The 13,702-nt window shown below is 31.3% G+C and overlaps 2 protein-coding genes across 4 annotated transcripts; both read right to left on the reverse strand.

Annotated features, from left to right (window-relative positions):
* Positions 1-532: 532 nt before the first annotated feature.
* LOC108324340 (2-oxoglutarate and iron-dependent oxygenase domain-containing protein CP2) lies at positions 533-5,943 on the reverse strand. 3 transcript variants are annotated; one of them, XM_017557277.2, is made up of 9 exons: positions 5,623-5,943; positions 4,767-4,814; positions 4,294-4,470; positions 4,057-4,207; positions 3,858-3,944; positions 1,546-1,646; positions 1,098-1,216; positions 812-923; positions 533-706 (listed from the first exon to the last, which is right to left on the reverse strand). In XM_017557277.2, the coding sequence occupies exons 1-9, from the start codon at positions 5,902-5,904 to the stop codon at positions 683-685; spliced, it is 1,101 nt and encodes a 366-aa protein (XP_017412766.1). In that variant the 5' UTR covers positions 5,905-5,943; the 3' UTR covers positions 533-682. The 3 variants fall into 3 exon arrangements, with proteins under 3 accessions (XP_017412766.1, XP_017412765.1, XP_052731518.1); XM_017557276.2 differs by having other exon boundaries at positions 1,522-1,646; positions 5,623-5,939; XM_052875558.1 differs by lacking the exon at positions 4,294-4,470 and having other exon boundaries at positions 1,522-1,646; positions 5,623-5,940.
* Positions 5,944-8,227: 2,284 nt separating this feature from the next.
* On the reverse strand, positions 8,228-12,816 carry LOC108325013 (2-oxoglutarate and iron-dependent oxygenase domain-containing protein CP2). The gene is made up of 9 exons (XM_017557988.2): positions 12,318-12,816; positions 11,479-11,526; positions 10,924-11,100; positions 10,683-10,833; positions 10,485-10,571; positions 9,437-9,561; positions 8,902-9,020; positions 8,619-8,730; positions 8,228-8,523 (listed from the first exon to the last, which is right to left on the reverse strand). Exons 1-9 carry the CDS (start codon positions 12,600-12,602, stop codon positions 8,488-8,490), a joined length of 1,140 nt encoding a protein of 379 aa, XP_017413477.1. The 5' UTR covers positions 12,603-12,816; the 3' UTR covers positions 8,228-8,487.
* Positions 12,817-13,702: the final 886 nt, after the last annotated feature.

The following is a 13,702-nucleotide window of genomic DNA, read 5'->3' on the forward strand; positions in this document are numbered from 1 at the left end:
AGTTTAAATTACCAAAAAAAAAAAGAAATTGGCGATTGTTAAACCAGAATAATTTGTTGTCCAATAGAAACATTTTTAACATTCTTTTACAATATGAACTTTGAACAGTTAAATCTAAAAGGGAAGAAAAGTTACCATGAAATAATCAAGAACATAAAAAAATCAAAATTTTAAAAAATCATTTTCCTTGTATTAACTGTAAAAATATACTTCTTTTAAAAAAAGTTTTGGTTACTAACTTAAAAAAAATAAAACTTTTAGCAAATACTTGCTTTTTATGAACGGATATTTTTGCCAAGTTTTTCAAAAACAGAAGTGAGAGGTAAAAATTCAATTTCCTAGTAAAATACAATTTTTTTATCAAAACGTATCATTATTTTTGTTAAATAAGTTTTTTTTTTCCTTTTGTTTATGTATGAAATGCCAGATAGGAGTTGTTCGAAGTAATAAAACGTTAAATTTGTTCATTGATGCTTGGTTAGAAATGGCTTCCTTCAATCTTCAAAGTTAAGAGGTAAGATCCCAAACGAAAAACCAAAAGGAAAGAAAATAAAAAACATCCATTTACATTATGAAACGAATGCCTATAACTTTCAACTAAAATAATGTTTCATTTCGTACAAAAATCCAGAATCTACAAACTATACACGCACGATTTGGATGTGCAAGTGCACGAGACCGATTATATTTCCCTCTTCAGTAATTCCTGCAATGTGAAGACACAGAATTTGTTTCATGGAAGATGAAAGCATTAACATTAATCTTTGTTGATCCTTTCATCTCAAAGAGCGCTATTGTTAGATAGTGTTACCTGTTGGGAGACCATAAGCGATAACCGGGCTCTCTCCTTCTTCTTGCGTTTGCATTCTCCACACCAGCTAGGAAAATCTCTCTGATATTTCTTCAACTCTCTGAAAGCCGAACTGTGACAGCAACATGAAGATTCATGCATAATGTAAATTGACAAGAACTATACTTATGATTTGCAAATTGCAATCCAAAGTTTCAAGGGGACCAGTGTGAGAATTTTGCTGCTTCAGTGAAACAAGGGGCCATGCTATGTCAATATTTTGTAGTAAGAAAAAGTGATTACACACCTTCTACACCAGATGATTAAATTCATCCTGTTCCCAGATGTTGTAGGTCTTGCACCATGCCGTTGACGGCCAGGATGAAGAATTGCGTGTCCTGGAACATGGGAATAATTGAAGATCTCCTACAAAGATACGTTGGTGTTATTTATTTAACGAAGTAAACGTATGCATGAAATTTCTATACTTATCACCAATGTAATAATACTATTTTGTCAATATCATGTTTCTAATATTTTCCTGATGCTATTGAATTTCGGTATGAATGGCATGAAATGTATAACTAGGAAAGTTATAACAAATTTGTCCATTAATGCACTTAAGAATTAAGTAGTACGTTAGGATTTAAGTGCAAGGTGTGAAACTAGAGATAAATTGTTCAGCATAAATATAATTTCCCATCATGACAGTAATAAGGTAGTAAACAAACCCCTGGCTGGGCTATTGATAGTACATGTTCTTCACATCGAACACCCTGGAAGAACACTTCCCCGCCAGAAAATTCTTTTCCCAAGCAAACATTCAAGGAGACTTCTGCATCATCCACATGTAAACCTGCAAAAAGTTGCTCTTTAGATTTCAACAAATAATCTGGTGTCAGAAAACTCCTTACCATGCAAAGTATATGGGATGGTCGTATTCAAAGAGACTATTTCCAAATTTGAACCCTTGATACGTTTAAATTTACTAAAGATAAGCCAAGATTAACCAAAGTATCATTTGACAGTTAGAGTGAAAAACATACTGAGTATTCTCTGTCCTTAAACAGCAAAAAATTCACGCCTGTTTAAACAACCTACTACCAGATATATACTCTTTATACATAACTACTGACAATTATTTTCTACACATAACTGCCATAACTGTCCTTGCTGGAAAAATCAGCCTTGTTCCAAAGCTGAAAGTTGGAAACTGGTTTTTCCACATTATCTATATCCACTTCAGTAACAATTAATTCTCCATCTGCATTTAGGGCTTCACTATCTCCCAAGTTAATCAATTTTAATTGTTTCTCTGCAAATTGATGTAAGGGATGAAACTTTTATCCATGCATAAAGTGTAAACACTTGTTTTTTTTTCTTTTCCATCAATAATTGGTATTTTAAGTGGCACACACCTCTATTGATCTCTGCTGAATTTTATGGTTCGCACTTTGTTCTTCTACCCAAGAATGCTACAGATGATAAGTTCCTTTTGTTTTGGTCAGATTGATTGATATTTGAGTTTGACCATGGACTGAAACAATTCTGGCTTCCAATCCACGTTGCAGTCACCTCAACATTAGTAACAACAATAATTATTCTTATATCACTTTGAGGACCATACAACCATTTTTTGTACTAGAAGATCCCATTTTCGCATGCCAACTTGCACTCCCTGGTCCAAATACAAGTGCAGTTGTTTCTACCTCTATACTTTGTGCATACTGCATTTGCTTAAACTTTTGTTTGGGTTGAGAAGTTTGCACCCGGTACTTAATTTCAGGATGCAAACCACCCTAAAGGATAACCCAAATATTGTTCTTCAAGTAAATGATTAACTTGTCTAAAAATTTATATTTTAACCTAACTTAACTCTATAAAACCAACTTTTAAGTTGAGCTTGCCACCTCATCTATATATTTTACTTTTAGTCATACCACTAGTTGATGTAAATCTAACCCCCACCTTTGAGGTTGCAATTAAGGTAACCTCCAAAGAGGTGGCAAATAAAGTGGGCTAGGACTGATCCCGGTGAAGGCAACTTGCCAAAAACTTTTGATGAGAGAAATTCAAATGCTTCCCATCCATCAATCTCTCCTATTACAACAGCTAGGTCAGGGTTTTCATACTGTTGGCCCCCAAATCCTTGTCACCATTTGCAGCCCTTTCAATTTCACTTTCAAATCAAAAGTTCTATATATCACACATGCCATGATATTTCTTTCTGCTGCTCACAAGAATTCCATCTTTTTGATCCAGCAGGTCAAACCAAATTGATAGAATAGCACTTCATTGAAGTAGCAAAAGACAACATTGAACACTACACCAATATACTTGCTGCCAGAGACAAAAAGTCTCCTATTGCACAAATACAGCAATGCACTTGCTGTCCCAGAGACAAAAGTTTCCTACAGAGAGAATTCAATGTCCACTAAGCGAAAATAACTTTACATATCTGATAGACCAACCAGCAATTATTTTCTACACAAAATTGCCATAAATAATTGTCCCTGATATCATTTCCTATAACTAAACTTCAGTCATTTAGATAGCTTGTTTAGGAAGGGTAGGATTTTAAAATATTTATTAAAACGAAAAGTATGAATGGAATTTCATATATACTATCATTTTATTTGTTCCACTTTAAAAGGCTCACAGATTATTAGAGAATATATAGTTGTAACAAAAATTTTACCCTCCCACTCCACCTCCAACCCCCAAAAAAGATAAGGTATCTTCACACCATAGAAATTATTAGACAAAACAAGAACATAAGGCATTGAGGCTAACAAGGTAACAAAACTAAATATCTCAGTATTTGATACAATCTGAAAAATCTAATGCACTTTTTCTTCATATCCTTTAGTTATAGTCATAAAAGAATCAAAATCTATAAGATTCCAGGTAAATAAACGCATATTCCATCATGTGTATGATTAGAGAAGAATAGCATAAAAAAATATATAGACATGCTTGAAACATTAAACTCCGATTAGGTTCAAAAAAATATTACAGATTGCATCTACAAAGCAGCGACCAAATTCAACAAGTTAGAGAAACCTACCAAGTTCAAGGTCTTTACTGATTCCATATTCAACAACAAAACCGTGGTGAGAGTCCAGCGAGGATCCACCAAATTCACTGTAGAAAACTACAAAAAAACGTTCAAATTGCAAAAGTGAATCCACGTCATTATATCAGTTTGCTCATCTCAGTCATCATTTTCTAATTTATTCTCGTTAAGAAAAATAAACAAAAAAAACCTCGTGATATGGGATGTATGATATCACTCATAAATCTGTCAAGCATGGTTTCCAGCCCAAAATCTTCAAGAACAACACCATGTTTATTCATAGTACTAGGGCGCATGATTCTGAGTTTGGTACCACGAACCCATCTTTCAAAACTATCCACCTAATTAATCAGAACTTGATTTGAACATGAAATAGTAACATAAATGGATAAAATTATATAGCATGAAAAAGAAAGAAATGTGATACCTCAGACATCAGTTTTTTACAAAATTGGGGTTGAAGCATTTCAAATGTATAAATTCCTGTACTAGGTTCAGCCATTATACTTCTAAAACTTGCTTCGGTGTTTTCTTTAATTGCTCTGAGAAATGATGGCGTGAAAAAGTTCTCAGCATCCATAGTATATATCTCCCTATGTAGTGGCTATAAGAAAGTCAATAACCAGTAAGATCGAGCAATATTGGAAAATCATGCTACATACAGAAACGAGAAAGTATAACTGTTCTCGTGGAGAAATTTCTAATGGTAACATGTGCTGCTCATTCAAAATTCTCACAGACAAGTACCAAATAAAATATCTCTCCTGTTCAAAGTGTAGTATAAATTATTTCATCAGCACCATCTCCCACAATTTTAGAAAGAATCACAAAAGGAAACCATAAAAATATTCAATTGACCAATGAGCAAAACTGTCATTTCCATATCCATTGAAAACTTACTGGATAATTTAATATGATCTTCAGCCTGTACTCCCTCAGCTTTTGAATCTGTTCAATCCAACATAAAATAACAAAAAATCAAAGAGTGAACGATAAAACCAAGCCAGAGAAAAAAATAACACGAAAGAACAAAAGAAACACCTCTCCTCTGCCATACCAAGAATAACTCGATATAAACAAAACAAACAAATACCATGCTCACCTATCATCACCTTTTTAGGCTAACTAGTAAATTTGTAATGCCAGAAACCAAATAGCACATGTCATGATATCTTCTAACACAACTGCGGACAGAAATCCATATTATTTAGACTTCCAGACTAGAGAAAGTTAAGCTTCTGTAAAACCAGTTACCATGCATAGCAGATGTATCATTTTCAGAACAGGCACAAGGGAGTACTGCCAGTTCCAACAAGCAAGACAGCACGCCAATAAAATATAAGAATGGCATTATTCTAAGAACCATCGATTCAAGACTAATACAAGAATGATTTGGAACCATAAATTGAAAGAAAGACCAACTTGTTAATTAAACAGACATAGCCATCATCAAATCATGTATCGCAGCAGTCTAAAGTACAGAATCATCTAAATTGTTTGCCAACAATCAAGCGAAGCAAAATTAAACAAGGCTTTCTGAAACAACCTAAATTCCTATTCTCCCGATTTCCAAATAGGAAAAAAAAAACAAGGCTTTCTGAAACAAAACATCAAAGCAGGCCAGGCACCAACAAGGCAACACAAACAAACGAGACCTTCGATCGAGGGCAAAATAAAAATGAAATTTTGATTGAAAAAACATAAAGGGCACCGTATGTAGGGGCACTATAATTGTTATGGTGACAGTGACACCCACCCGATTGCGGTCATTCTCGGGGAAATAGCGAAGCAGAATGTTCCTCATATACCGAACCTTAACCTCACGTGACAGGTTGAGGACGTGAGGAGGCAAATACTGCTCCAGTGAGCCGAAGACGTGAGGATTGAAATCCAGTTGAAGGTCCTCATAGTTTTCAGACTTGTGATCTCGCTTGGGGCTTACGCAGAGCCTATCGGAATTCAAATTTACCACTCTTGCTGTCACATGTCCACCGGAGGGTCGAGGTTGCTGTGGGACACTGTGCTGGTTCTGCGACATCACGCTGTTTTCAGTGAGAAAATCATGGAAACGGGTGATGCATATGTATATATATGACTTGTAGAAGACAATGACTTGTACTTTTTAATTTAATTTTTTTTGTTATTTTCTATATACAATCCACCTATTTGGATTGTCTTTTTGTTCTGAATATGTTTATCTTTTTATTGGTATATAAGAAATACCTATATATATATATATATATATATATATATATATATATATATATATATATATATATATATATATATATATAATTATAGACCTATAATTATAAATATAACAATAGATAAAATAAATTTTAGTTATTGAAATAAAAGATATTATAAATAATATTGTGTAAATAATATTATGAATAGTTATTCAAATTTGACAAAATACTTACTAAAATAATAAAAGAGTAAATTATTTTTTTATAATGAGTAATTATTTGAATTTAAAAAGTAGTTACTAAAATGATAAAACTAAAAATAATTTTTTTATTATGAATAATTATTTAAATTTAGAAAATAGTAATTAAAAGCGTAAAATTAAAAAAAGAAAACAAAAAACATTAAGTAGGTGTATTTTCTTTATATATGGTCACATCTTACGTGTAATTGTGTCTACTTTTTTTTATTTTATGATAATCAAAATAATAAAATTATTGTTAATGTTATTATTAAATCTATAAAATTTAATATTAATATTATTTATAATTTTATTATAAATAGTTTTTATTTATTTTGTAGGTAATTTTTCAATTAAAAAATGTTAAGTTTAAAAAGTATCAAATAAAAAAAATTAAAATTTCAAGAAACCAAAGCTTAAATAGTAAAGTTGGTAAAATAATTATTTAAATTTATAAAAAAATATTAAATAAAATAATTAAAAAATAAGTATGGTCACCAAAAAGGGAAATTTCCTTTATAAATATAGAAAGATGGATATAGATATTGATACATACTAGTGAAAACATATACATGCATATGTTTTCACATTTTTAAGATAGTAAAAAATAATAAATTTATTATTATTATTATTATCATAATTATAAATTTAATATATAAATAATCTTTATAATTTTATTATAGTGTTTTTATTTTATAAGTAGTTTAAATTTTAAAAAATTGTCATTTAAAAGATAAAATTGGTAAAATATTTATTTGACTGTAAAAAATTTATTTAAAGAATAAAATTGGAAAATAAAATGTGAAAACGAAAAAGTGAAATTTTTATATATACTATCGAATAGACACTATTTGTCCGTGTTTGCAATTTTTTAAATATTTATTATGGACAAAGGATAATATTTATTTTGGACAAAGGATAATATTTATTTGTATACATATATTTTAAAAAATATATATTAATTTTCTTAAAAAGTATATTATATCTTTCAATGATTTTTTTTTAATTCCTATGAACCACATCATACATAATTTTTTCAATTTTAAAAAACTAAAAACAAAAATTAATGTAATGTATGACACATTAATAATATATAATGCAATATAAAGGATTAAATAAATAATCAAAATTTTGCAAATGTGTGACAATAAAATATTTGCTTCTTAAACAATTTTATTTTATTATTTTATTTATTTTTATGGTGACAAATATCATTTTTTACTAATATTAAATTTGTGTTGTATTCTTATATTTTTACCATGTTTTACATTTTCTTAATATTAAATCTTTATTTTATAGAATTGTCTAATGATTTTATCATATTAAGATAAATTATATTTAAAATTTTCATTAATAAATTTTTATTATGGTTTTGTTACGCTCTTTTAAGGAATTCTAAAAGTGGATTCCAAAACTTTGATTCTTTCATAATTTTTTTTTGGAGTTTATTCATCTATTCTTTAACATTATAATAAACTTTTAAAATTTAGTGAAAACATATATTATTATTATCATTATTTATTATTATTATTATTAGGTTTAAATATTAATTGAAAGTGTAATTGAATAGTAAGATTATATAATTTTATATTAAATATCTATTCTTAGTATTTATTATATGTTTTCTCAATATTAAAAGTAACAAATATTTCACTCTACTTGATGTATAATAATATTTATTATTAAAATAGTAAAATTATTAAATAAAATTACATACGAAATCATAATAAAATAATTTATTATGGTGACCAATATATTTAAAATTACCATGTTCATTATTTAAATTAGAAAAGTAATGTAACTCTAATGGCTTGAAATCATTGTCAAGCCTTCACAACCTCACGAAACCTTTGCAAGTAACACAATGACATAAGCAAAAGCAAAGGTTGTAAACCTTCGAGAAGTCTTTGTAAAAACTGATAAAAGAATTCAATTGGAAAAAGTTTCACTCTCGGAAATTTCATTGTATAAATTGGGCTCCTTTTATAAGAAACAGTGAGCTCTTGAAATGAACCTCTCTCCTATTAAACTATAACTATTTTCCTCTTTGGTTCATGTAACCCTATGAAATGGATGCCTATTACTTTCAACATGAAGTACATTTCATTTCGTTACAGATAATCCATAACTTAGAGACAGTAAAGAAGCTCAGAGGTGAGAATCAACTATACAATATGATTTGCATGTGCAACTTCACGAGGCCGATTGCATTTCCCTCTTCATTAATTCCTGCAAGGTGAAGAAACAGAATTGCAACATCAACAATAACATTAATCTTATATGACCCTTCAATCTCAAAGGTGGTTATTGTCAATCAGTGTTACCTGTTGGGTGGCCATAACTAGCAAGCGCTCTTTCTCCTTCTTCTTTCGTTTGCATTCTTCACACCAGCTAGAGAAATCTCTCCGATATTTCTTCAACTCTCTAAAAGCCGAACTGCATGATAGCATGAAGGTTCATGCATATGAAGTTGACCAGAACTATGCTTAAAAAATTTCCAATCTAAAGTCACATGGGGAAGTGTGTGAAAAATTTGCTGCCTCAGTGAAACAAGGGGTGTGCTGTGTTAATTTCCATCTACACCAGAGAATGAAAAGATGCAAATACCTTCTACACCAGAGAATTAAGTTTATCCGATTCCCAGATGTTGTAGGTCTAGCACCATGCCGATGACGACCTGGATGAAGAATTGCATGTCCTGGAACATGGTAGTAATCGAAGTTCTCCTACATACATATGTTTGGTGTTATATATTTAACAAAGTAAAGATGTTCATAGGAAATTTGTATACTTGTAACTAATGTCACAACTTTTGGTCAATATCATGTTCTAATATTGCCATAATGTTATTCAATTTCAGGATGAACGATATGAAACGTACAACTCAGAAATTTAGTGTTTTTCAATTAATGCACTGTGGAAATAAATTGCTGGGTATGAGACTGGAGTCTCACATTAGAAGTATGTTGTTATATTAAGGAACCAGGGATACGGAACCATCCAGAATAGTGGAAGGGTATGAATAATGAACTGGTGGGTAATACCTCTATAAAGTTTAAAACAGAAATCAGATACATGCTGGAGATCAATGAAGTTAAATATAAATTATTCAGCTTAAATAAGAGTAAGGTAGTAAGCATACCACTGGTTGGATATCTGAATTTACATGTTCATCACATCGAACACCCCGGAAGAACAGTTCTCCACCAGAAAATTTGTCCCCCAAGCAAATATTTAAGGAGACTTCTGAATCGTCGACATGGAAGCCTGGAAAACAATTTTCACTTTAGATTTCATCAAAATCACATAAAGCTAATTTGTTGGGAACAGGCAACACAAAGCATGCAAGATACACTTGTATACTATACAAAACATGGAAGCATCTAAAGTAGGCAATATAAGAGGAGAAAGATCTAGCATAGAATTGAATTCATGAGAGAAAGTATCTAATAGTCATGGTTTGGGATGGATTAACGAGTAACGCAACAAGAGATAATTTTATAGTAAAAGAATAGGTACATTTAAATTTAACACGATATAAGCCTCAATGACAAAGGTATCAATCATAGTTAGAGTGAACTTGAATTAACTGCATCTCCATAATAAACTATAGCAAACTTCAGTTATTTTAGAAGGAAGATTTGGGAGGGAAATAAGGAGGGAGGGGGGTTGAAGTTTTCATTTTGAATTGACAGTCACAACGTATTTATTGAAATGAACAAGGGTTGACTGGAATCTCATGATAAACTATCATTTTACCTTCCATTCTGAAAAACTGTTGAATTAGCGAATCTATACACGTAATGAAAAGTTTACCCTCCAAAATCATTCGTCCCAAATATCTTTAGGGGAAAGATAAGGCACCCTACTACACAGAAAAAGAATACAAAACGGGCATATATGGCATTGCGGCTGAAAAATATAAAACCTGAATATCTCGGTATTTCAAACAATCTGAAATCTAATCCATGTTTTTCTTTCTTATCCTTTTTGTATGGCCAAATAAAAGAATAAAAATCAGCAAGATGAAAGGTAATGTGTATACCATAAAGAAAATTTTCAAGTATATTAACATAAAACTATAAATAGATTTGCTTGAAACATTAAACTCCATTTAGGTTCAAAACATCTATTACAGGTCCCAGACAATACCATATGGACAAAGCAGCGACCTAAATTTGAGAACCTACCAAGTTCCACATCCCTATTGATTCCATATTCAACAACAAACCCATGATGAGAGTCCAGTGAGGATCCACCAATTTCAGAGTAGAAAACTACAAAAGAAAAATATCAAATTGCAAAGTTAGTCAACATTAGTTATAGTAGTTCCTTCATCTCAGTCATACTTGAGTAATCCATTCTCATTAAGAAAAATAAAAAATAACCTCGGGACATAGGACGTATGAAATCACTCATCAATCTGTCAAGCATGGCTTCCAAGCCAAAATCATCAAGTACGGCACCATATTGATTCATTATATTAGGTCGCATGATTCTGAACTTGGTAGCATGGACCCATCTTTCAAAATGATCCACCTAAATAATCAGAACTTGATAAGAACATACATTGATAGAGAACGGATAAAATTATATATGCATGAAAAGCAAAGCAAAAAATTGTAATACCTCAGATACTAGCATTTCACAGAATCGTGGTTGAAGCATTTCAAAAGTATAAATTCCTTTACACGGTTCTGCCATTATACTTCTAAAACTCTCTTCTGTATTTTCTTTAATTGCTCTGAGAAATGATGGTGTGAAAAATTTCTCAGCATCCATACTATATATCTCCCTGTGCAGAGGCTACAATCAAAAGTGAATAACCAGTGAGATTGAGCATGATCAGAACATACAAAAAGGAGACAGGATGACTGTTCTTGTTTCACAAAATTCAAATGTTAACAAGTGCTTTTTTACTGGCATTTCAGGTCTCTCTGGCTCTGATTGAAATTCACGTCCACAAGGGTCCAAGTTCAAATGTCGTTAACAGCAAGAACACATGCAGATTCCAAATTCTCTCAGATAATAGGTATCAACTAAAGTGTCACCCTAAGTCTAAGAAAAATTATCCCATCAACAGCATCTCCCACAATTTCCAAGAGAATCATAAAATGAAACCATCTAAATTTTCAATTCGCAAACGAACAAAACCACCATTTTGACATTGAATAGAAAACTTACTGGATAGTTCAACATGATCTTTTGCCTGTATTCCTTGTGCTTTTGAATCTGTTCAATCCAAGATAGAATACCAAACTCAAAAACTCAAGAGTGAACAACAAAACCAAGCCAAAAACAAAATATAACAGGAAAAAATAAAATAAAACAAAAACATCTTCATTATCATACTAAGAATTGGTCTCATTTATCTCACCTATTTAGGTTAACAAGTATTTTAACAGAAATGGTAAGTCAATAAATTTTCTAAGACAATTGCAGACAGAAATCCCTATCATGTAGAATTCTACACTTGAGAATGATAAGCTTACAGAGAAAACCCGCTAATTACACAGCAGATGTATCATTTTTCAAAATAGGCACAGGCAAGTACTTCCGACGGACAAAAGAGAATGCCAATGAAAGAAAAGATTGGCATTTTTCCTAAGAACTAAGAAGACAAGACTATAAACATAAATGATTAGGAACCACATCTTTGATGAAAGACCAACTTGTTAAACAAACATCGTCATCTTCACAACATGCACCCGCATTGAGCAATCAAAATATAGAATCATCCAAATTGTGTGCTGCCAATCAGGAAAGACAATATGTAACACAATTCAAATATCTATTTTTCCCAATTCCCATCAAAATTTTCCCAAACCAATCGAGAATGCAAAAAAGACCCTATTGACCAAGGGCAACATCAAAATGAAATTTTAATTCAAGAAACGAAAAAATTCAGCGCTTCCAAACTCCAACACCCATCTGGGCCCTTCAGCCCACCATCATTTTTCAAACACAGTGAAGTCAGCAAAAAAATTGAAAGCACAAAAGTCCAAAATTGTAGTGGCACCCACCCGAATGCGCTCACTCTCGGGCAAATATCGAAGCAAAATGTTCCTCATGTACTGAACCTTAACCTCGCGTGTGAGGTTGAGCATGTGGGGAGGCAAATACTGCTCCAAAGAGCTAAACACAAGAGGGTTGAACTCTAATTGAAGGTCCTCGTAGTTTTCAGACTTGTGATCTCGCTTGGGGCTTATGCAGAGGCTGTCTGAACCTCCAACTCCCACGTATACATTGGAAGGACGAGGTTGTTGTGGAGCACTTCGCTCCAAAGAAACATTCTTGTTCTGAGACATGACGGTGTTTAGCAGAGAGGGAGAGAATGAAAGAAGAAAACTGAAAAGGGTAATTTGTTGTGTGAATTGAGAGAAGGCGTTGAAGGGGGTTGAGTGTGAGAGTGAGAGTGAGGGTGGTGATGTGCTCACTGCCCTTCAATTCATCGTGTCTCTCTGGTTTTGGTGGGTTTCTGAGCTCTAGTGGTTTTTCTATGACGTTATAAGAAAACATCCGATGTCTCTTTGCAAAATAATATTTGCATTTATAGGCTTTACTATATTTTTTTTCTTTTACCTGTTTTTGTACTTTAGTCCCTATTCAGTTTTCTTTTATTTGTTATACTTTTAAAAAAATTATTCCTAACATTTTTTATCACATCCGTCAAAACACACACTAAAGTATCCTTAACAAAAGTTGTTTACATTCATTAAAGTTATGAAAACTTTGTTTAATCAACGGTATTGCTGCAGCAGATGACATAGTTTTGTATAAACAATATTGTTTAAGAAAAATAATTATGTTTTAAATTGTACAAAATACTTTAAATATTTATAAAAAATAGGGTAAATACTAAACTTAGCAACATTACATATAACACCAAAAACGTCATAAACATTAACATTTGAGTGAACTTTTTGTATGAAGTATGAAAACCTAACATTACTATTATTATTTGTGATAGAAATAGATGTGTTTTCCTACTGACAATTTTATCACATTAAAATGTATATAATATTATGTTTTTTATACTTTCTTTATTTGTATGAATAATATTATATTATATTATATATATATACCCGAGAAAAATATAGAGTTTATGAATAAGATTTGAGTATGCTTTATTAAAATCTGTTTGAGTTCACAAGTGTATCTAAGTTGGTGTGTAAGTCAGTAAAACATAAAGTTCTGTTATTTATATATTTTGTTGATATAAGTGTAACACATGTTATTATATGATTGTAAATTTGTGATGTGTTATATTTTTAATGTGATGTGTTTATTGGTAGAGATGATTGTTTGGAATTGAATTGATTTGAGTTAAAATCCTAAAGAAAGATTCATGTGAAACTTTTGTTTGATTTTATTTATATTTTCTTAAGGGCAAGAATGTCCTTTCAAT

The sequence above is a fragment of the Vigna angularis genome, chromosome 3, assembly GCF_016808095.1.
Source record: "Vigna angularis cultivar LongXiaoDou No.4 chromosome 3, ASM1680809v1, whole genome shotgun sequence".
Lineage (NCBI taxonomy): Eukaryota > Viridiplantae > Streptophyta > Magnoliopsida > Fabales > Fabaceae > Vigna > Vigna angularis.